Here is a 25,191-nt window from a genome sequence, read left to right as displayed (position 1 = left end):
ATGCTTTGTTATACATCAACGCTCTTACAAATACAAGAGTTTTGTTTAAACATATATATTAAACAAATATTAAAAGGTTGTCTTTCTGACTCTAGCACGTTTGTTTTTATATTTTAATTGTGAAAATAGATTTATATTTAAGCGTACGTTTGATTACTTAATTTTTAGATTTTGAAACAATAACATTGAAATTGAATTGATACTGTTTCCTCTGAAACTGTGTTTTTGTAAAAGATCATGATTTTTGTCTTTAACTTGTCCGTGACCGTACAGGTTCCTACCAGCAGCTTCTTTCCTTGTTGTGATCTGTAGATGAAGGCTGATTGTTATCTGACACTGGAAGAAGCTTTCAGTATCCGAAACATTCTAGATTTTGTGTCACACAGGGAGCTTGTACATGTGACACTCCTTCAGTTTAAAAGATCCTCTGATTATTTTATAATGTTGCTTTGCTGTTGGTGAATATCGAAGATTGTTTATAATTAGATTTCATGTCACTGCAATAACCCAAATGGTCATCTCACTTGGTGCTTCACATGTATCCACCATATTAGAAATAACTATTATAATAAAAAAATAATTTGAATCATGGCTCTGTCTAATAAGATAGTAGTTAGGAAGATGTAATGTCGTACATGTGGAACTCATTGTGATGCTCACCCTAGTGCTAGCTACTCCTAAGTAAGAGAAGCATTTTATTGATAGATTCGGTTGGATGTGGTGTTCTGCTGGCATGATACGATTTGGAGAGTAACTGTAGGGTGTAAGGTTGTAGTTTTGGCAAAGAAATGAAAAGGTAGAGCCTTAGTGAGAGAAAAACATCACCTGGCTTGACTTGGGGTGTAAATAAGTGTAAGTAGACAAGAACAGTGCAAGTGTAAGCCTGAGAAGGTAGCGGATGTAGCTGTAAGGGAATTCAGTGTTGGATTTAGTGTAGTTTGGCAAAGCCTGAAGAGACAATATGGTGGCTTTTAAAGCGTGTATTATAAATAGGAACCTTTGAAAGAGACTAGTGTTTGGATCAGCTGTTCTTGCCTATCACTCGTCCTCTCAGTCATTTCCACCTAGTTCAATGAGAAACTTTCAAAGCAATGCAAGACCAGGAAGGAACAGTACAAGACGTAGCATTTTAAAGGTGAATACAAAAAACCTGTAGTGCTAGGTAAGATAATAACCAAAGGTTGAAGGTGGTGTGGTGTTGTAGGCAGCATAGATTGAGAATGGGTTTGAACCAACAATTAAATGGTTATACACAGTCAGAAGATAGTACAATTCAGTGCGGGATGGGAAAACAAGGGGACGGAAGGGTAAGTGGAAGGGCATGCCTTTCAAGGAGTTACATAAAAGGCATGCCTGAAAACTGATGGTCCCATTTCTCTTTTTTCTTAGGGGTTGGCAGGGATTGGTTGCATATGGCTGTCACTCGCTTGTCCTGGTGGTGGATTCCAACTCAGCACAGACTCTGCAAGTCCTGGAACGACACAAAGCCAATGTAGTCAAGGTAAGCTATTTTGGTTTCTGTTGACTGGGGTGTCATATTTTACACATCTTTACTTAACGAAAACCCCTTTTTTAGTGGGTTGGTCATTTCTTGATTTTTATGTAAAACCTTTTGTAAAACTATGTTGTGTATATGTTGTTTTTGTTAAAGCTTAAAAGGAGAGTGAATGATAAGATGGTAAGATCAAAAGACAAATGTTTATGGTGAGTGGAGAGGAGGATCAAATGGATAGCAGTATTAATGTCCTCATTGATTTAAAGTTATGTTTTAGTGTGATAAATACCATTGACTGTATGCCACACCTGATGAAATCTTTCTCATTTATCTCCAACATATTAAGTTGCTTTCTTTTGTTTCTACTGTACTCTATTTCTACTCTAACCATGTCTAAAGCATTGGACTTTTAAAAGGCTTAAAGTTCTGTAGAATTTCTTTCTTGGTAAACATTACCTCTCGAAGTCCAACTCTCAATACATCTGAAGCTTGTATCTAACTATACTGTAAGTTCCAGCCCATCTGCTGTTTGTGAAACCTCTTTCCAGAACTTGGTAACAATAAGACAAGTCTATGTTGTGTGCATTAACATCCCTTTGTCAGAACTGCAGTTCCAACAGCTCTCCAGTTAAGTCAATCCCATTTTTTTCATTAGAGGTCAAATTGGTTTTGCTTGACCCTCATGGTGACAACTCAGAGCTGCCTAAGTTTAGATGTGAATGCCACTCATCGTGAACTTCTAGGAGAAAGAAGCATCCTTCTTTGGCAGCTGGGATGCTGTTATATCCTATCTGTAGAACAAACGGATTATAATTATAGGGCACCCCGCATCCATTAACTATCTCCTTCACTTATCAGAGGAATATGATGGGAGGAGAGTGAGGCTGAGACACCCACTCACATTTGGTTAAGCCAAAGCTTTTCAATGTAGCCTGTTTAGGTTAAGCACCAATATGGTGTGAGCGTGCATTCACGTTGGCCTTTACTTTAAACACAGACTTCTTGCACAGAGTGGGGTACCTGAGGGGGTGTAGCGGTTTGAGTTGGGATTTTCAGTGGTCGTGAGAGGAGGGAATTTCCTCATTTAAATAGATAGGGCATTGGCAGACATGGGCAATTCTAACTGCTGGGAAAAGCTTCTACCATCTTGCAAACTTTAAGGCTAGTACTTTATTAGATTGTTTTAGTCAGAAGAGTTGTGGAAAGGTCTGAGATGTTTGGTATGGGAGCTTAGTATGGATACATTTTTGGGCCCCTAACCAACCACTTCTGACCCTCTATCTTGGGGCATCACCTGCAAAGAGGAGAAGAAGAAGGGGAAGGAGTTGGTTTGTTGTCTGCCTAAGAGAGGATGGAAGCTTTGGAATCTGATCAATCCTGAATCTGAGCTCTGGAGGAGATTCCTAATCATCACCATCCCCGCTGGTATTTAGTTGTCCACATGCAGATAAAGGACAAGGAGGACATTTTTGGGTAGGAATCAGCAGACCTGGGGAAACTGGGACTTGTGCTGGAGCCCTAGCTGAAGTGAAAGGTTGAGCCTATCGCCTACTGTTTGTTTGCTGTCATCCTAGAAGCTGCCTTTACCTGTTTGTAAACTTTGGAAGTGATTAAGAGGAAGATATTCCACATTCTGTAAAATAGAGATAGCAAATTTGGTGGCAGCCATGGAAGAGAGGGATATCTGTCTTCCATTTGACCAGTTCTTAATTTGTGGTTGATGTTTCCGGTGCAGAGCACCAGCACTTATTTTTGAGGGCCGGGACATATTTTTCTCCCTCAAGCAGTTACTGCGAGCAAAAGATACACATTGGAAAGACGGATGAAGAGAAAAACGAAAAAGAGTCACAAGTGGAGAAAGCGGAAAGCTGCCAGAGTGAGGTGAAGGGGCAGGGAGTGTCTGTAAATTGATTGAAAAGGACCGAAATGGCTTCAGGATTACGCTGCCTCAGTATTCTGTGTTTGCAGATTTCATTGCAGCAGCTGCGTGTGTAAGAGGAAGGCTTTGGGCACCGGTACGTTTTTATTTACAAACTAAGCACTGCATTTGACCCATGAATTGGGCCACACAGGAGAGTTCCTGAAAATCTAAGAGCATTTGGTGCATTCAGTCATATGCAGATCTTTTCGCTACAAAGTCCTAGAGCATGATATTTGCTTTTAAAAGCTCTTGGACACGTACACAATTGGTGAGGCCAGTATACAACACAGTGTTTTTGGACAGAAAATATTTTCCTTTCTATCAATTGAACTGTATTACAGACTATGCTCTGGAAGCCTTTTGCTTGTATCAGTGCTAAAAAATGAATTCACAGCTGCCACCATACTGGCTATTATAGGACACTGCTGACTTATGAAGATCAGTGTTGCTTTTTCTGGACGCTTTTCGCCTTTTATTAAAAAAAATATGATTCCTGATACCTTAATTGTTTCTTTCATTTTTTCTTTCTTATAATATTTTGATTGCAAATTCTAAGAATTTATTTCATGACTTTAATATTGTTTTCATGTAGTGCATCAAGGGTGATTTTGCACCTGAGTGTGATTTCGTACCAAACGAGGTTTTACACATTGTCGTCTTCATAAAATCTTTATTTGGTTGTGGAAACAACCATAAAAGAACAAGAAAAACAAAAACAAAACACAACCCATACCATCATACAATTATAAAAAATATGCATGGGGTACAAATAGGTAAAACTAGTACCAAGGAGCAATAAAAGCAGAATAAAATATTGGCAGCAATTCATTAATCAATCAGGTCTAGATAACCTAAATCTCAGTACAGCACATAAAAAAACAAGAGACAGCATATAAAACATGGTCATTAGGAAGCATCTGCAAGTACGTGAGAGTAGAGCGTACTTGGTTACAGTTCAAGGGCTTCAGCAGTGGGACAATAGTCTGCTTTCTGGGTAAACTAAAATATTTGCAGAACATTACAAAATGCAAAGTGTCATGCATAGACCTATTGCTGCAGCCACAGGGCAACATAGAAACATCTGGGTGACTCTAGGAGATGGTGTACCAACTTAATTCTGAGCGTAGCCACAACAAATCTGTCCCTCGTGTTAGAAACCTGAGCTAGGTAAGGTTGCCGGCTTGGAACCATTTTCGAAAATATGTGTCCCCTTACTGTAGGTTTCATCAGCTGTGCATGTTTTTTAGTTAATGAAGCACGCTCAAGTAACAGATTCTTCAGCCTGTGCAATTCTGACTGCGACAAAGAATGGGGCTCAAGAAATATATCCGCTATCCCTAGGTTGGCGAAGGCTGCCTTCACATGAGCAATCCAATGGATTCTATGCATGCAATCAAGGGACAGGCAATCCAAAAGAATCTGTGTGTTAAGCTTGAGTCCCTCACTGGTCCATATTTTAATCCAGCACAACAAAGGACTCTGGGCAACTGTATCAGCTATGTATCTTGTTTCAAGCTCTGCCTAGATTTAAAAGGCCAGAGCACTTTGGGGTGCCTGCACCAGCTGTCTTAAAAATCGATTTTCAGCAGTCTGGAGTTTGTCAGTCTTTGCATACCCTCAGACCTCGTTGCCATACAAGACACACATTTGGCCTGATAGATCTTAGGCAGAATAGGAGGTGACCAGGAACCCACACTACATGCAAAACTGGCCACTATCTGAGTGGCCTTAACAAGCTGTGCCCTCCTCTGCCCTCCTCCCCTCAATCAGGGTCCTCCAATTTTTGTTCACGTCAAATAACACTCCTAAATAAGGGAAGGCCGGGACATTTTTTCCATGACAAGTTTAGCCACCTTGAATGACTTAGAGCTAGTGGATGGAGGCCGTATGGCCAGGATGTGTGCTTTAGTGAAGTTTACTGCCAGATCCAAACTCCCCATAAAGGCAACAAACTTGTCAAGGAGTAGGTGCAGCCCCACAGCAGTCTGGGCCATGAGAACCATGTCATCGGCATATAACAGTACCAAAAGCAATCTCAGTCCCACCCTTGGGCAGGCTGCCTGGACAGAGAGAAGGGCTTCCTCAAAACCATTAATGTAGAGGGTGAACAAGAAGGGCACAAGAATGCACCCCTGATGAACACCCCTACTGGGGGAAAAAGGCCGTGTGCGGTCAGTTCCTTGAGAGAAGCGCACCAATGACAAAGGACCAGATTGCAGATCAGATAAAAAGGCCACTATATTCGGGTCTACTCCTATTGCAAGAAGTAAACCTCTCAACTTTACGCGATTGACCCTCTCTAAGGTGACCATAAGGCCCATGAATGCCAGATGAAGAGATTCCGACTGAGCGACTGTATACTTATTAATAATTAAGTAAAAGTTCAAACATTGATCTCGACTTGATGTCGACTTGCTGGGGCTAATGCTATCTTGAACCTTGAAGAGGATATCATTGGCATCTGACCACGCCATCAGCCTGTTTAGGATTACTCTCCTAGAAACTTGACTACTGCATCGATCAATGAGATAGGGCGATAGGACTGAGGGTTGTCCTTATCCCTCTTCTTGAATACTGGCACAGTCACCGCCGTAGACCACAAACACAGTGGCCACACACGCACCGCTGCATTCAAAACCACAGTCAGTGCGGGGACCCTGATCTCAATATTGAAATAAATGTAATTTGTGTTCCTAAGCCTGTTCCACACAAATGTTGATGTTGCACCAAGGGTGATTTTGTCCCTCACTGTGTTGTGAACCAAATGTGATGGCAAACTAATGTTCATCTTATTCAGGTAGTGTCACATCTTAGTACAACATTTTTCTCTTAAACTTGGTGATTTTTGCACCTAAATTTGATGCCACACACCTGACAATTATGCATGTTGGACGATTTTGCATCTAAATGTTGATATCCACCTTAATCCATGTGAATCTTTCTTCTAAATTAGATTTCCCTACCCGGGGTCTGATTTAGATCTGGGCAGAAAAGTTACTCCCAAACAACAGTGACTGACAGCCCGTCTCCCAAAATCTAAGTCCCAGTATCTCCTTTGGGATTTACATTTTGGAGGACGGAGTATCCATCACCTTTGTGACAGAGTAACTCATCTGCCCAGATCTTAATTAGGCCCTCAGTGTCTCTACACTCCTGATGATGTTGCACCAACTGCAGTTTTGTAATTAAATGTGTTTTTGCACATAAAAGTGTTTCCACGCTCATGCAGAAGTTGTGCCTAAATAATGCAACTTGCTGACGCAGCTCTGGATATTGGAGCTTCAGCCTTTGTTTAGAATGTGCAACTAAATTAACATTTCATACATCCTTATTTGTTTTTCCGTAGTATACAGTGGTGGCAATACACAGCTGCACACAATCAACCCCTGGACTGGCCTCTTGTTTAACCACCTACAATTTTCCACCGACATATGATGTACAAATAAAAAATCTTCTGCTAAACAGCTGGAATTTCTGGGATTATTTTTGTTTCTGAGTAAAAGGTGCACATTTTAAATTCCTAGAAATATTGTATGAGCATTGAGTGAATGGCATTCTGGCCACAGTAGTCGAACCACACCAGAACCCATTCCATTGGTCTCTGCAGATATTGAGTGTTTTCATTGTCTTACCTTAGTTAACTATTCTGCTTAGAATTTAGACCTTGGAAACTAAAATGCGTTTGTCAAAACTGAAACACTGGCTCAGGTTAAGACAGTGAAGTACAATGCATCATTTTTTAGGTTGCGCATAGCAGCGCGGAAGCACTACTTTTCCGATATGTTGGCATGTGTCTGGGCTTTTAACCACTCCCACCACTATCACTCGTTCATGGGCTGGCCCTTTAAAAATCCTTTGTTATCATTGGTATATGCTTTGTGTTTGTCCCTCCTTGGGGTGGTTTGGTTACCGCCTTGGGCATTGACCCTGTTACATGGCTAATTGCACTTTGGCAGATATGTTTGACTGCAAGCAAACTTCTTTTTCCTTTTGTGTCTCTCCTTCATGCTCATTGCATGGCGCTTTGAATGTGCTCGCTTATGTGAAACTGTTTTACTTTTTATTTTCAGTTTATGTTGCAAGAAAAGTCCGGTTAGGAGTTTACAACATTTATAGCTCTAACTTGAGCAATTGCGAGACTCATTGCATTGCAAATGCTTGTGTTATAATCCAGTGATTCCAGTGTTCGCATTAGTAACTGACTGTATCGAATTTTTGTTTATATTTGCATTTAAACTTTAGTCGATTTCTCTATGAAGCATTGTCTGCCAGGGAGCTTAGGTCTCTCTGGGGATACATTGTATCTATCTGTGCAGAGAGACACATTGTTTCCCGGAACTAACTTATTTAGTACATCAGAAAAAGATCATGAAGTATGTCCTGATATTTTTAACCGTACAAATAACTAATAGTAGTGTTGGCCTTATGGCCCCATGTGACGTGCTCCCTTTAGTATGGTGAAATGTTATATATGTAAAAAGATCCCACAAGGCAGAAGGCCCTGGTGGTAATAGTTCACGTGTTGAAGGATTCAGGCATATATAAAACACACATAAAAAATACGTGACAAGTGCCTATGTAGTTAAAGTTGGCGTTGTTAAAGAGCCTTTTATACTAAAACGTACTGTAAGGAAGAAGGCGACAAGTGGCGGTGTGCTGAAATAAAAGGTCCTGGTGTACTAAAAGGGGCGGATGTTAGTGTGCTTGAGAGTACTATGTGGTAGAAAGCCTTGGAGTAGCAAAATACGGAAAATGCTTATGCGGTAAAAGGTTGTGTGTTTTAATATGGTCAAAGGTCAAGTGAGCTAAAAGGTAGTTGTGTGGTAAAAAGCGGTAAATGCTGGTGTGGTGAATGTGCTAGGAGCTTTGAATGCGGAGGTGCACTAAAAGGCGGCAACCTTTCGTAAGCAGTGAAAAGCAGCCACAGCTCGGGTAGTAATTGGTTGGAAAATCTTGTGCAATAAAAAGGGACGATTGGCCGTGGATTAAAAGGTTACGTACGGTGGAGGCCATTGGTGCAATAAAAGGCAGTAAATGCTGCCCATAGTATATAATGTAAGATCATACTAAAACAGAAGGTAAAGAAACGGAATGTAAACTTTAAAAAATAATGTTACTAAAGGAACACTGTTGTTTATATTCTGAATATTTTGCTGTACTAAAGGAACATTGTTGTTTATATTCTGAATATTTTGCTGTACTAAAGGCACATTGTTGTTTATATTCTGAATATTTTGCTGTACTAAAGGAACATTGTTGTTTATATTCTGAATATTTTGCTGTACTAAAGGAACATTGTTGTTTATATTCCGAATATTTTGCTGTATGAGCATAAAACAACTGTTTTATGGTGTTTAAGTTGTTGGGTCATTCGAAAGCTGTAACATAAGATAGTTATAGGGTGAAGTTTTAGTAGCCAGTGACACCAATGATACACCCTTTAATGACCTGTTAACCCCAGGGATTGTGATAAATTGTATACAAATAGATTTAGCAGGCTAGGACAAATATTTGGTTTCTTTGTTGAAGACAACTTTTGATGAAGGAAGTGTTTTGATGCTGGCTTGGCTCTGGGTTACTGTGTAGAATCTGAGAAAAAAAGAACAACTGTGTATTTTGTCATACAGTATGTACCTTTAGGTCATCCCTGTTTATTTTGTGGATCCGTGCAGGACTAGGCCGTTGCAGCGACAAAGGTGATGTTTTGTGAAGGTATGATAATCTAGAAATATTAGTCCTGCATTTCTATATATAGTGGAAGAAAACTATATAATGTATGTGTATCTTTGGCTCTAGAAATAACTGCACTATTCGAAATGTAAACATTATGTTACAAATGAGTGCATCATATTGTAGTATATGTAGGACACGTTAATGTAATATGTATTTTGTAGTATTTGTTTAACATTAATACAATAATCAAAAGAATTTGTAGAATTTCCCACTTTTTGTGTTGTACAGATAAGAAGAGCACTTGGAAACAGTCTCTGCAAGTTTAGAAAGGATAATCTTAGCTTTTGAGCACTGGAAGTGGCTGGGTATAGTTATTAAAAAATACCCAATATGCCATCTATGTCGGAAGGTAGCTAATGTGTTTTTCTGAAAATTAATTTAGGAAGTAGTAACGTTAAGTCATCTTTGTGATGCATGCTTTATATTGGCAATATCAGCAAGTTAAAAAGCATCTTTCCAAGGATAGCAGCAAAAGTTATGGCGCTGCTGTTTGCTGTAAATTTTGCACACACTGGGCACTAGAGAATGTTTTTAGTAATTTTACTGCACGCAAACATTTGTACTATAATAATAAAAAAAAATCAACCAAATAACACTCCACTTCTAAATTATTTAAACGATTGACTGCTCTGGCATTTTTGACACAAACAAGTATAATCTTTTAAAAAAACGTGACACAGGCTTTATGGAACCATTACTTTAAATTAGGTGATTTAAACAAATATAAAAATGTGGTTTACGCAATACTACAGAAAATGCAAATAATAATAATAACTTTTATTCGGTATGAAAAAATTCATCCATTACAATAAATAATCAGCAATACATTTGTTAAAAATAGCAATAAAACCATAAATAATAGGAACACCCATGGGGGAGTGGCCAAAATGGCGGCCAGGACGGACGCCTGAGCGACTGCTCTGCACAGGGCCTGCCGTAGAATATCCTTTAAGGGCGCCCCCCCGGCACTGGGCGCTCGGCTCATGAGCGGCGGAGCGGCTGAAGTGCGCCGCGGAATCCAGAGGGCTCCTCGCCCGGCCAGGAATGAGAAAGAGATGATCGGGGGCCCAGCGCAAGCCCGGGAGTAGCTGGACCGCGCCCCGGCTTGCTCGCACGAGCCGAGGGAGGCGGCTGCGGCGGCTGGACCGGGCGCGCTGCGGCCGGGAGACCCCTGCCGTCGGCAGCTTTCGCCCAGCTGGTCCGGATGCCCGTACAAGCCGGGAAACCGTGGGAGGAGCCTTCGCCCCCACCCCCCTGAGAGGTGCCTGCCGCGTGGGCGGCAAAAACAAAGGAATAAGATTCTCCCTGCCGAGAACGAGAAAATAATGACCGGGGGCCCAGCGCAGGCCCGGGAGTAGCTGGACCGCGCCCCGACTTGCTCGCACGAGCCGAGGGGGGCGGCCGGACTGGGAGCGCTGCGGCCGGGAGACCCCTGACGCCGTAGGCCCGTATAAGCCGGGAGACCGCGGGGGAGCCTTCGCCCCCGCCCCCCTGAGAGGTGCCTGCCGCTCGTGCGGCAAAACAAAGGACTAGGATTTTCCCTGCCCGCCCTAGTGGGGGCGTAGGCGCAGGGGCTTGACTCGAGGCCCGCAGGGGCTCTGCCTGGCTCAGGGGAAACGCGGAAACAGAGGTGAAGACGGCCCAACAAGGATATTGAGGGCCCCTGCAGTGGATTTTGGCTCGGGGGGGCCTGTGGGTGAAACGGCGCCCACCAGGGGAGACTGAGGTGAGGAGAAAGCGCAATTGGGGATGCTGGGACCCAGACTGAGCGGAGACACTGTTGTTTGCCCCCTCCCCCCGGCACCCCTGCCTGCAGGAAATGACCCCCGGCGAGCTGCGGGGGTCTGCTTGAGCTGGAGTGGGGTTTCACCTCTGCACATACGGGTGGTGCAGCGTCGACCTCAGCCTTAAAGCGAAGTGCACCCTTGAGGAGGATCGCGAAAAGGGCGAAAGACAGTAAAGCGGGAGCCTTGCTCTTCCGGCGGGCTGCTGGTGACCGCGGGAGACACCGCCGCGATTCGCCTCAAGAAAGACCTGCCTCCTACCAGCTGAGCCGCCTAGCGGGAAGGCCTGCGGGATAGAGTATGCCTAAAGCTCCCATAGCTTTGGTGGCATGCTGAACCCTAACTGGGCGACAAGCGGATATATTCACGCGGCGGGAGCAGCAGCCCAACCCTCAGGGGCCTGGCACATTTACTCCTTCACAGGCTGCACTGAAAACATTCGGAAACCAAGAATAAGCACAGCTGGGGCACAACTAACCAGCGCCACAAAGGGGGCAGAAAAGAGCAAACCACTTGGAAAACAGTAGTTGAGAAGCTGATCCCCCATCGGGAAACTGGTGCTGGGCCATACGCAGCAACACTAAGCAAGGGAACCCCCAGACAGTCACAATGGCTGGAAGGGCCAAATCAACCAAACACCTGGACCGCAACACCACTGGCACAACGCCCAACGACCAACAGACTAACCCGTCCCTACAGTCTTTGGAGAACACTCTAGTGGCGCACTCAGCGCAGTTTGAGAAAGTGCTACAGGCAATAATGGACACTAAATCATCATTGGAAAATAGGATAGATGCAGTTTCACAAGATCTGAGCCTCCTGCGAGTAGACCACCGCAAACTAGCGGAAAGGGTGAAATCGAACGAGGAAGGGCTATCTGAAATATCCCCTATGGCCCAGGATAATCGAAAACAGATCCAGCGAATGGACGCAGAGCTGAAGGTGCTCTGGAGAAGAGCGGAAGAGTCAGAGAGCAGGGCGCGCCGCAACAACATTAGTTTTTTAGGGTTCCCAGAAGCGATGCGACAACCAGACGCGGAAATTGCTTTGGAACAATGGCTCATCAAAGAGGTACTGACCGGGTCCCCACCCAAGTTCTTCTCGGTAGAACGGGCGTACAGAGTGCCGGGCAGACCACCGGCCCCGGGCCAGCCACCTAGGCCTGTGATCGCCAGATTCCTCAACTTCAGGGACCGAGACGCAATATTGCAACAGTTCCGCAATAAAGGCCCTTACAAGTACGAGGATTCGACTATTAATGCCTACCCAGACTTCACGCAGGAGGTGCAGAACCAACGGAACTCCTATGCAAAAATTAAACTGCGTCTACGAGAACACAACATAAAGTACGCCTTGCTATTCCCCGCGAAGCTCAGGGTGGTGTCGGAAGACCGCACCCACATATTTACCACACCAGAAGACGCTTGGACCTGGCTACATGCCAAGGGCCTTGCTCGAACAAGAGAAGATTTAGAGGGGGACGAGGAGTGGCAAGCATCTACCTCAAGAAAAAGGACCAAGAGGCGAGCTAGAGGCCAGCCAAGTGACCGTCAGGCGGCAGAAGAAAGAGCAAGAATACTGAAAGAGACTCCGCTGCTAATGCAGAGCGGCCTCACTTTGGTCGGGGAATGTAGGAAGTTGGCTCTGTATGTGCTATTTCAAAGTAAGGAATAGCATGCACAGAGTCCAAGGGTTCCCCTTAGAGGTAAAATAGTGGTAAAAAGAGATAATACCAATGCTCTATTTTGTGGTAGTGTGGTCGAGCAGTAGGCTTATCCAAGGAGTAGTGTTAAGCATTTGTTGTACATACACATAGACAATAAATGAGGTACACACACTCGGAGACAAATCCAGCCAATAGGTTTTGTTATAGAAAAATATATTTTCTTAGTTTATTTTAAGAACCACAGGTTCAAATTTAACATGTAATATCTTGTTTGAAAGGTATTGCAGGTAAGTACATTAGGAACTTTGAATCATTTCAATTGCATGTATACTTTTCAAGTTATTGACAAATAGCTACTTTAAAAGTGGACACTTAGTGCAATTTTCACAGTTCCTGGGGAGGTAAGTTTTTGTTAGTTTTACCAGGTAAGTAAGACACTTACAGGGTTCAGTTCTTGGTCCAAGGTAGCCCACCGTTGGGGGTTCAGAGCAACCCCAAAGTCACCACACCAGCAGCTCAGGGCCGGTCAGGTGCAGAGTTCAAAGTGGTGCCCAAAACGCATAGGCTAGAATGGAGAGAAGGGGGTGCCCCGGTTCCGGTCTGCTTGCAGGTAAGGACCCGCGTCTTCGGAGGGCAGACCAGGGGGGTTTTGTAGGGCACCGGGGGGGGGGGACACAAGCCCACACAGAAATTTCACCCTCAGCAGCGCGGGGGCGGCCGGGTGCAGTGTAGAAACAAGCGTCGGGTTTGCAATGTTAGTCTATGAGAGATCAACGGATCTCTTCAGCGCTGCAGGCAGGCAAGGGGGGGCTTCCTCGGGGAAACCTCCACTTGGGCAAGGGAGAGGGACTCCTGGGGGTTACTTCTCCAGTGAAAGTTCGGTCCTTCAGGTCCTGGGGGCTGCGGGTGCAGGGTCTTTTCCAGGCGTCGGGACTTAGGTTTCAGAGAGTCGCGGTCAGGGAAAGCCTCGGGATTCCCTCTGCAGGCGGCGCTGTGGGGGCTCAGGGGGGACAGGTTTTGGTACTCACAGTCGTAGAGTAGTCCGGGGGTCCTCCCTGAGGTGTTGGTTCTCCACCAGCCGAGTCGGGGTCGCCGGGTGCAGTGTTGCAAGTCTCACGCTTCTTGCGGGGAGATTGCAGGGTCTTTAAAGCTGCTCCTTGAAACAAAGTTGCAGTCTTTTTGGAGCAGGTCCGCTGTCCTCGGGAGTTTCTTGTCTTTTTCGAAGCAGGGCAGTCCTCAGAGGATTCAGAGGTCGCTGGTCCCTTGGAAGGCGTCGCTGGAGCAGAGTTCTTTGGAAGGCAGGAGACAGGCCGGTGAGTTTCTGGAGCCAAGGCAGTTGTCGTCTTTTGGTCTTCCTCTGCAGGGGTTTTCAGCTAGGCAGTCCTTCTTCTTGTAGTTTGCAGGAATCTAATTTTCTAGGGTTCAGGGTAGCCCTTAAATACTAAATTTAAGGGCGTGTTTAGGTCTGGGGGGTTAGTAGCCAATGGCTACTAGCCCTGAGGGTGGGTACACCCTCTTTGTGCCTCCTCCCAAGGGGAGGGGGTCACAATCCTAACCCTATTGGGGGAATCCTCCATCTGCAAGATGGAGGATTTCTAAAAGTCAGAGTCACCTCAGCTCAGGACACCTTAGGGGCTGTCCTGACTGGCCAGTGACTCCTCCTTGTTGCTTTCTTTGTTCCCTCCAGCCTTGCCGCCAAAAGTGGGGGCCGTGGCCGGAGGGGGCGGGCAACTCCACTAAGCTGGAGTGCCCTGCTGGGCTGTGACAAAGGGGTGAGCCTTTGAGGCTCACCGCCAGGTGTTACAGCTCCTGCCTGGGGGAGGTGTTAGCATCTCCACCCAGTGCAGGCTTTGTTACTGGCCTCAGAGTGACAAAGGCACTCTCCCCATGGGGCCAGCAACATGTCTCTGGTGTGGCAGGCTGCTGGAACTAGTCAGCCTACACAGACAGTCGGTTAAGTTTCAGGGGGCACCTCTAAGGTGCCCTCTGTGGTGTATTTTACAATAAAATGTACACTGGCATCAGTGTGCATTTATTGTGCTGAGAAGTTTGATACCAAACTTCCCAGTTTTCAGTGTAGCCATTATGGTGCTGTGGAGTTCGTGTTTGACAGACTCCCAGACCATATACTCTTATGGCTACCCTGCACTTACAATGTCTAAGGTTTTGTTTAGACACTGTAGGGGTACCATGCTCATGCACTGGTACCCTCACCTATGGTATAGTGCACCCTGCCTTAGGGCTGTAAGGCCTGCTAGAGGGGTGTCTTACCTATACTGCATAGGCAGTGAGAGGCTGGCATGGCACCCTGAGGGGAGTGCCATGTCGACTTACTCATTTTGTTCTCACTAGCACACACAGGCTTGTAAGCAGTGTGTCTGTGCTGAGTGAGGGGTCTCTAGGGTGGCATAAGACATGCTGCAGCCCTTAGAGACCTTCCTTGGCATCAGGGCCCTTGGTACTAGAAGTACCAGTTACAAGGGACTTATCTGAATGCCAGGGTGTGCCAATTGTGGATACAATGGTACTTTTTAGGTGAAGGAACACTGGTGCTGGGGCCTGGTTAGCAGGGTCCCAGCACTCTTCTCAGTCAAGTCAGCATCAGTATCAGGCAAAAAGTGGGGGGTAACTGCAACAGGGAGCCATTTCTTTACACAAGCCCCCCCCAGCCCACAGGCCAGGAGACTCAGCCCAAGCTGGGAGAGTCTTCCTAGTCTGTCAGGCGAGGAAGAGTAGGAGAAATAGGCTGGTTAGTTGCAGGGCCTACTCTGCCTTACATCCTTCTGTTCAGGTCATTCCCTTTGGGGAACTGACCTACTTCCACAGTGATAGGACCTAGTCTGAATTGCCTCTTGTCTGCCTCTTCAATGTCTCCATCCATTCTTTCTATTTTGGTCTTAGAGGTATCCACCTCTGCTAACCTTATCTTGGCCAGGGTTACCCCTAGCTTACCCAGAGAGGTTACCCAGAGCTGGAGTAACCCCACCATGACCAATAGGGTCAGGGGGCCTAACTTGCTATTTGGCATGGGGTCAGACCACCATGCTAAGGATAGTGCAGCCATAAAGGCTAACACCCAGCAGAGGCCACTGACAGCTGTCAGTGCCCAGAACCACACCTTTAGCTCTTCACCTAAAAGGGAAGGGGCTAAGTTACAGGCCTCTTTGGGTTCAGGTTGCCTGTCTGCTGTATTAGAGTGGGGGGTTACCACATCTTGTAGTAAACACCCTTCTTCCACTCTTTCTTCTGTTAGCTGAGGAGCCACCCACTCAGGTTTAACAGTTGCCTGACTAGCCAGGACTTCTTGTGGGTCAGGTTGGACTTTATCAGGGCCATTTTTGGAGTTCTCCCCTACTGGAGCAGAATCTCCTTGGCTTGCTGTAACCTTGGCTAAAGGTTGTCCACCCTTCCTACTCTGTTTTCTTTTTTTCTTCTTCTGGGGCCTGCTTGCATTTACTGCAGAGGCAGGACTTCCAGAATCCTTGGGAGAGGACTGGCACTGGACCAGTTCCTCTCTTGGGCTCTGACTAACCTCTGGGTAGTCATTTCCAAGGAGACAATCAAGGGGGAGGTCTGTACTGACTACTACCCTTCTCCAGCTAAGAGTGCCACCCACTTCTATGGGTACTAAAGCCACAGGCCTCTTAGTGACCCTGTCTAGGCTAACTCTTACCCTGGCAGTCTCACCTGGGATGTACTGGTTTGAGAGCACCAGCCTGTCATGCACAATAGTGTGACTGGCACAAGTGTCTCTCAGGGCAGTGGTTGGGATTCCATTCACCAGTAGGTGGTGGAAGTGTCTACTTCCCTCTGGAATCTCCAACTCACCTGTTGGGCCCTGTTTCCAGTTGAAGGCTATGAAGACCTCCTCATCTGAGGAGTCATCTCCCATGGCTATACTGGTTACCCCTGGAATTTTGTTCTGGGGTTTGTTTTTGGGACAAGAAGTGTCCTTGGTGTGGTGCCCAGACTGTTTACAGTTGTGGCACCATGCCTTAGTGGCATCCCAGTTCTTACCCTGGTACCCACCTTTGTTTTGGGTTGTGTCTTGGGGCCCACCCACCTGTTCTGGTTTTTGGGGGCCTACAGAGGACTCTTTTTCTTTGTTTCTAGTGTCACCCACTTTCTCCTGGGGAGTTTTTGTAACCCCTTTCTTTTGGTCACCCCCAGTGGAAGTTTTGGTTACCCTAGTCTTGACCCAGTGGTCTGCCTTCTTTCCCAATTCTTGGGGAGAAATTGGACCTAGGTCTACCAGATACTGATGCAACTTTTCATTGAAGCAGTTACTTAAAATGTGTTCTTTCATAAACAAATTATAAAGCCCAACATAGTCACACACTTCATTTCCAGTTAACCAACCATCTAGTGTTTTTACTGAGTAGTCTACAAAATCAACCCAGGTCTGACTCGAGGATTTTTGAGCCCCCCTGAATCTAATTCTATACTCCTCAGTGGAGAATCCAAAGCCCTCAATCAGGGTACCCTTCATGAGGTCATAAGATTCTGCATCTTTTCCAGAGAGTGTGAGGAGTCTATCCCTACACTTTCCAGTGAACATTTCCCAAAGGAGAGCACCCCAGTGAGATCTGTTTACTTTTCTGGTTACACAAGCCCTCTCAAAAGCTGTGAACCATTTGGTGATGTCATCACCATCTTCATATTTTGTTACAATCCCTTTGGGGATTTTTAGGATGTCAGGAGAATCTCTGACCCTATTTAAGTTGCTGCCACCATCGATGGGACCTAGGCCCATCTCTTTTCTTTCCCTTTCTATGGCTAGGAGCTGCTTTTCCAAAGCCAATCTTTTGACCATCCTGGCTAACAGGGGGTCATCTTCACTGGAGTTATCCTCAGTGATTTCAGAGGTGTTGGTCTCTCCTGTGAGGGAACCAGCATCTCTGACTATTATTTTTGGAGTCAGGGTTTGAGGGACCCTGTTCTCCCTAGATAGGACTGGTAGGGGGGAATTTTCCTCCAAGTCACTATCCTCTTCCTCTGAGTTGCCACCCTCAGAGGGGTTGGCCTTTTCAAACTCTGCCAAAAGCTCCTGGAGCTGTATTTTGGTAGGTTTGGGGCCCATTGTTATTTTCTTTATTTTACAGAGTGACCTTAGCTCCCTCATCTTAAGATGGAGGTAAGGTGTGGTGTCGAGTTCCACCACAGTCACATCTGTGCTAGACATTTTGCTTCTAAAAGTTGGAATACTTTTTAAGAATCTACAACTGGTTCTAGAATCTAATTCAAACTTTTACAAACTTTTAAACTCTAAAAGAAATGCTAAACAGGATCTAACACAAGGCCCTAGCAGGACTTTTAAGAATTTAGAAAACTTTTCAAATTGCAAAAATCAATTTCTAATGACAATTTTGGAATTTGTCGTGTGATCAGGTATTGGCTGAGTAGTCCAGCAAATGCAAAGTCTTGTACCCCACCGCTGATCCACCAATGTAGGAAGTTGGCTCTGTATGTGCTATTTCAAAGTAAGGAATAGCATGCACAGAGTCCAAGGGTTCCCCTTAGAGGTAAAATAGTGGTAAAAAGAGATAATACCAATGCTCTATTTTGTGGTAGTGTGGTCGAGCAGTAGGCTTATCCAAGGAGTAGTGTTAAGCATTTGTTGTACATACACATAGACAATAAATGAGGTACACACACTCGGAGACAAATCCAGCCAATAGGTTTTGTTATAGAAAAATATATTTTCTTAGTTTATTTTAAGAACCACAGGTTCAAATTTAACATGTAATATCTTGTTTGAAAGGTATTGCAGGTAAGTACATTAGGAACTTTGAATCATTTCAATTGCATGTATACTTTTCAAGTTATTGACAAATAGCTACTTTAAAAGTGGACACTTAGTGCAATTTTCACAGTTCCTGGGGAGGTAAGTTTTTGTTAGTTTTACCAGGTAAGTAAGACACTTACAGGGTTCAGTTCTTGGTCCAAGGTAGCCCACCGTTGGGGGTTCAGAGCAACCCCAAAGTCACCACACCAGCAGCTCAGGGCCGGTCAGGTGCAGAGTTCAAAGTGGTGCCCAAAACGCATAGGCTAGAATGGAGAGAAGGGGGTGCCCCGGTTCCGGTCTGCTTGCAGGTAAGGACCCGCGTCTTCGGAGGGCAGACCTGGGGGGTTTTGTAGGGCACCGGGGGGGGGGACACAAGCCCACACAGAAATTTCACCCTCAGCAGCGCGGGGGCGGCCGGGTGCAGTGTAGAAACAAGCGTCGGGTTTGCAATGTTAGTCTATGAGAGATCAACGGATCTCTTCAGCGCTGCAGGCAGGCAAGGGGGGGCTTCCTCGGGGAAACCTCCACTTGGGCAAGGGAGAGGGACTCCTGGGGGTTACTTCTCCAGTGAAAGTTCGGTCCTTCAGGTCCTGGGGGCTGCGGGTGCAGGGTCTTTTCCAGGCGTCGGGACTTAGGTTTCAGAGAGTCGCGGTCAGGGAAAGCCTCGGGATTCCCTCTGCAGGCGGCGCTGTGGGGGCTCAGGGGGGACAGGTTTTGGTACTCACAGTCGTAGAGTAGTCCGGGGGTCCTCCCTGAGGTGTTGGTTCTCCACCAGCCGAGTCGGGGTCGCCGGGTGCAGTGTTGCAAGTCTCACGCTTCTTGCGGGGAGATTGCAGGGTCTTTAAAGCTGCTCCTTGAAACAAAGTTGCAGTCTTTTTGGAGCAGGTCCGCTGTCCTCGGGAGTTTCTTGTCTTTTTCGAAGCAGGGCAGTCCTCAGAGGATTCAGAGGTCGCTGGTCCCTTGGAAGGCGTCGCTGGAGCAGAGTTCTTTGGAAGGCAGGAGACAGGCCGGTGAGTTTCTGGAGCCAAGGCAGTTGTCGTCTTTTGGTCTTCCTCTGCAGGGGTTTTCAGCTAGGCAGTCCTTCTTCTTGTAGTTTGCAGGAATCTAATTTTCTAGGGTTCAGGGTAGCCCTTAAATACTAAATTTAAGGGCGTGTTTAGGTCTGGGGGGTTAGTAGCCAATGGCTACTAGCCCTGAGGGTGGGTACACCCTCTTTGTGCCTCCTCCCAAGGGGAGGGGGTCACAATCCTAACCCTATTGGGGGAATCCTCCATCTGCAAGATGGAGGATTTCTAAAAGTCAGAGTCACCTCAGCTCAGGACACCTTAGGGGCTGTCCTGACTGGCCAGTGACTCCTCCTTGTTGCTTTCTTTGTTCCCTCCAGCCTTGCCGCCAAAAGTGGGGGCCGTGGCCGGAGGGGGCGGGCAACTCCACTAAGCTGGAGTGCCCTGCTGGGCTGTGACAAAGGGGTGAGCCTTTGAGGCTCACCGCCAGGTGTTACAGCTCCTGCCTGGGGGAGGTGTTAGCATCTCCACCCAGTGCAGGCTTTGTTACTGGCCTCAGAGTGACAAAGGCACTCTCCCCATGGGGCCAGCAACATGTCTCTGGTGTGGCAGGCTGCTGGAACTAGTCAGCCTACACAGACAGTCGGTTAAGTTTCAGGGGGCACCTCTAAGGTGCCCTCTGTGGTGTATTTTACAATAAAATGTACACTGGCATCAGTGTGCATTTATTGTGCTGAGAAGTTTGATACCAAACTTCCCAGTTTTCAGTGTAGCCATTATGGTGCTGTGGAGTTCGTGTTTGACAGACTCCCAGACCATATACTCTTATGGCTACCCTGCACTTACAATGTCTAAGGTTTTGTTTAGACACTGTAGGGGTACCATGCTCATGCACTGGTACCCTCACCTATGGTATAGTGCACCCTGCCTTAGGGCTGTAAGGCCTGCTAGAGGGGTGTCTTACCTATACTGCATAGGCAGTGAGAGGCTGGCATGGCACCCTGAGGGGAGTGCCATGTCGACTTACTCATTTTGTTCTCACTAGCACACACAGGCTTGTAAGCAGTGTGTCTGTGCTGAGTGAGGGGTCTCTAGGGTGGCATAAGACATGCTGCAGCCCTTAGAGACCTTCCTTGGCATCAGGGCCCTTGGTACTAGAAGTACCAGTTACAAGGGACTTATCTGAATGCCAGGGTGTGCCAATTGTGGATACAATGGTACTTTTTAGGTGAAGGAACACTGGTGCTGGGGCCTGGTTAGCAGGGTCCCAGCACTCTTCTCAGTCAAGTCAGCATCAGTATCAGGCAAAAAGTGGGGGGTAACTGCAACAGGGAGCCATTTCTTTACAGGGAACCCCCTGTGATGGACACGGAATCGGACGCGGCAAGTTCTGTGTCCACGATAACAGGCGAGCTGGGAGGGCCGAGAATCACCCCCAGATCAGCTGACGAACTCTAAACACACCCAACAGCTCCCATGGACTGGCGGCATCAGAACTGAAGACTCTGCGGCGCTGGACGGGCCCCCCAATCCGGGGAGAAGTGGAGCGCTGAGGCTAAAGCGCAATCAGTAATGAGTAACTTTGGTATGAAAGTATAGGATGTTGCGGGGTGTGGCCTGGGGGGGGGGCGCAGGGACAGAGCGCAGACTGCGCGCGGGGCCGGGGGGCGCCCAACGATAATGGCAGACTCAGTCTGCAATAAGTTGTGAGCCCCGCAAGGAGTCACATCTGACATATATGTCCACTCTTCCACGGAAATCCAATCGGATGCGGGTTGTATATCACACTTATAGGTTTAGAAGTTGCGCACAAATAGTTAGAGGGGTTGGGGCTTCATTGGGGGTGGTTGGGTTTATTAGTTTAGTTTATACACACACGCCGGATCCACTTAAAACACAAAGGAAAATACAGCGCGCGACCCCTCTAGTAAAAGACAGGGCTAAAGGAGCATTGATAAAGAGGACTAAGCACAGAGACCACATCCTAAACACAACGTGCTACCCCACACACCCAAATGGCGACACACAGGGGTAATAATATAAACCAGTTTGTTATGGTAACATGGAATGTGAGAGGACTGGGTACACAGACTAAACGTTCCGGAATATATGCACGCCTTAGGCGACTGGGAGCACACAATGCCATATTGCAAGAGACGCACATGTTAGAGCCGGACTTACGGGCGCTACGCGTGAGATGGGGGGGGGTCAGCTTATAGGCACTACGTACTCGGCTTTTGCAAGGGGGGTGCTGATCTGGATCGCACCCGGGGTCCCATATCAAGTATCGGCACACAAGATAGACCAAGGCGGGAGATACGTAGTAGTGGAGGGCCAATTAGATGGTAGACAGCTAGCAGTGGTTGGGGTATATGCTCCAAACACTGGAACTGTAGGATTCCTGGGCTCTCTCACACCGACACTATTGACAAATCCAATGTCTCCCGCCTTGTGGGGAGGAGACTTTAACAGCACCCCGAATGCATCATTAGATAGATCCCACGCTCAGGCGAGCTCCACGCTGCACAGGAAACCCCCAGGTCCACTGCAGGAATGGGCGGATTCTATGGGATTATATGATTTATGGCGCCTAAGATACCCACGTCAGCGGGAATACTCATTCTACTCCGTACCGCACAAAACCCACACTAGAATAGACATAATTTGGGGCACTCAGGATATAGGAGCATTGCTGGGAGAGCCAGAATACCTAGCAAAAACTTTGTCAGATCACGCCCCACTGAGCATAACACTGAACTGGGGCAAGGCACGACAGGCGATTCCCACCTGGAGATTCCAAGTAACAGCCCTGCAAGACCAAGCGTTTGCTGAAATGCTGAAAGCCACATTAACCCAATACTGGGAGGCAAATGCTATGACGGCAACGACACGCGCGATAGAATGGGATGCACATAAGGTAGTGGTCCGCGGTTTCTGCATGCCGTCTACGTGGGGAGTAAGACGTACACTACAGATGGAAATTGGCAAACTAGAAAAAGAGATGAGAGAGGCAGAAATAGCAGTAGCACGTGGAGAGATCCCTTACACAGCCCTAAAAGCACGGCGCACAAAATATAATGAGGTAGACAGCAAACTCCGTTGCCACGACTATAACTATCAATTAATGCGTCTACAAACAGAAGGGGACAGGTCGAGCAGGATGCTGGCGTGGCTACTGCGCGAGGATAGACAACAACCCCCAATCGGAGCCATTCGTACTGACACACACGATATGTCCACTACACAAGCTGAGATAAACGAAAGGTTCAGAGAATACTACTCGCAGCTATACACTAAGCGCACATCGTGCACCCCCTCGCAACTCGAATCCTTCCTGTCGGGCTCTGTCCTACCACAGCTAACACAAACTGACAGGGAGCTCCTGGAGGTCCCCCTGTCACTGGGAGAAATAGAATCTGCCTTAGCGCAGATGCCCAGAAATAAAGTACCTGGTGCAGATGGCCTCCCACTAGAATACTACACGGCTTATTTGTCCTCCCTAAAGCCCCACCTGCTGAAGGTGTTTGAGGAAGCGTGGACGACAGAGAACCTCCCCCATCACAGAGAGAAGCCCTGATAGTGGTGATCCCCAAACAAGGGCGAGACCCCACAGAAGTTAAATCCTACAGACCACTATCACTCTTAAATTTAGACTGTAAAATTTTAGGCAAAATTCTGGCAAATAGACTAGCTCCTATCATGCACACTATAATACACGATGACCAAAATGGCTTTATACCAAAGCGCAACACCTTTTTAAACATCCGTAGATTATTGTCCATAATGGGTGTCACCCCCTCAGACGCACACGAAGAAATGGTGCTCTCACTGGATATTGAAAAGGCGTTCGACACGCTCGAGTGGGACTACCTTCTGACCACAATGAATCGTATGGGAATAGGCCCCAATTATATACGCTGGGTTCGGACATTATACTCGGACCCACAAGCTAGGGTGAAGACGGGTGGGGTAATCTCTGACAGCTTTTCAATTACAAGAGGCACAAGACAGGGTTGTCCACTGTCCCCATTGTTATTTGCAATAGCAATGGAACCACTCGTGGCAAGGGTACGCTCCATGGCACAGAGCTGGGGGATAGTTAGGAATGGGGTTCACCACACAATATCATTATATGCAGACGATGCATTAATATACGTTCGGAAAGGGCAGGATGCTGTCCCCTCAGTGATATCACTGCTAGCTGAGTTCGGAGGTCTATCAGGCTTAGTGGTGAACTGGGAAAAGTCATGCGCGTTCCCACTTGCAAAGCGGCCGCCCGAGAGACAAGGAGCTCCCCCACTCGGGCGCTTAAAATGGTGCCCTACGACGTTTAAATACCTAGGGATTAATATATACCACGATACAGTAGACCTCAGAGACGGCAACCTGGGCAGGGCGCTGGCCGCTATAAAAGGCTCGCTGAAATTTTGGAACAAACTGCCGCTCTCCCCACCAGGGAGGGTGGCGATCTCAAATATGCTGATTCTGCCCAGACTGCTATACTATTTTGCGGCTCTTCCGATCATTATTCCTAAAAGCTTCTTTGGGAACCTGAACTCAGTCCTGCGGCAGCTCATCTGGGGTGGGGGCAGAGCGCGGGTGGCCCTTCACATACTGCAGCGCCCGGTAGAAGTGGGGGGCCTTGGGGCCCCCAACTTTGAATGCTACTATGCAGCAGCACAATTACAGTGGGTTCAGTATTGGATACATAGGCCGGCAACAGCGGAGACAACGTGGATGCGGACTTGGTTAGAGGGCACCCCCTTACTACAATGGTTGGCGTCCAACCACCCCAAGTCAAGGAACGTCAGCCCACTGATGGAGGCTGCACACGCTTGCTGGGTCAAATATGTACAGGGAGGGGGTTTCGTACTCCCCTATTCTCCATGCATCCCGTTGGACCATCTGCCAGAGTGGTCGGGAGCCTGCGCGCAGGTGGCAGCAGTGTGGCTGGGGGCGGGGGTGCAGACAGTAGGCGATTGCTTTGAGGATGGGATGCTCATGTCGTTTGAGGCAATACAGGATCTTACCAAGATAAATCCTGGTCAGTTCCTGACATACCATGCCATAAGCCATGCAATCAAAAAAACATGGGGGCAGGGCAATACTGAACCAGAATCCTCGCCTATAATCCACCATATTCTACAACATGACGCCCAAACAAAAGTAGTATCTAGTCTATACAAAATCCTGAATAAACCTCCAGAGCCACATGCGGAAAAAGCAAGGGAGAGATGGAATTCCGTCTTCCCCGATCAGATCTCACAGGCTGAGTGGCGGAACGCTTTACACCACGCCCGTGGAGTGTCAAGGAATCCCAGATTTAGATACACCCAGTTCAATTACACACACCAAACATATCTGTCTCCAGCCAGGATAAAGCGCATGTTTCCGGACTTGGACCCGTCCTGTCCCAGATGCAAAGCGCCACTAGCTCACTTTTATCACATGGTCTGGGAGTGCCCTAACATACAAAAAGCATGGTCGGAGGTAGTCCAGGAGATCTCCGAACTGACAGGCCTAACTCTGTCAACGGAACCCAAATCCTGCCTACTGGGGCTCAGGACGAGATCCAAAAAACAAAGACACTTGCATAAATTTATAGATTTAGCTTGCTTAATGTACAAAAGATTAATAGCTATGCACTGGAAGGCTCCCACAGCACCTGTTCGGAAAACTTGGTACATATTAACACTGCGATGGGCCCGCACGGAACATCAAGTATTGAAAAAGTTGGCGCGAGAAGGACAACAACATACAGGAAGTGCAGTATGGGAGACACTAGTAGCTAAACTTGAGGCAA

The 25,191-nt window shown here is 46.9% G+C and overlaps 1 protein-coding gene across 2 annotated transcripts in view; it reads left to right on the top strand.

Annotated features, from left to right (window-relative positions):
- The window catches only part of WDR11 (WD repeat domain 11), a 646,314-nt gene that overhangs the window by 13,826 nt on the left and 607,297 nt on the right, over window positions 1-25,191 (top strand). For both annotated transcript variants that reach the window (XM_069239226.1, XM_069239227.1), the window contains exon 2: window positions 1,390-1,501. In XM_069239226.1, coding sequence (XP_069095327.1) covers window positions 1,390-1,501 — 112 coding nt within the window. The remainder of the gene's footprint in view (window positions 1-1,389; window positions 1,502-25,191) is intronic.

This window comes from Pleurodeles waltl, chromosome 6 (assembly GCF_031143425.1).
Source record: "Pleurodeles waltl isolate 20211129_DDA chromosome 6, aPleWal1.hap1.20221129, whole genome shotgun sequence".
Classification (NCBI taxonomy): domain Eukaryota; kingdom Metazoa; phylum Chordata; class Amphibia; order Caudata; family Salamandridae; genus Pleurodeles; species Pleurodeles waltl.
Note: the sequence above shows the minus strand (reverse complement) of the source record. Positions and strands in the feature narration are given on the sequence as shown.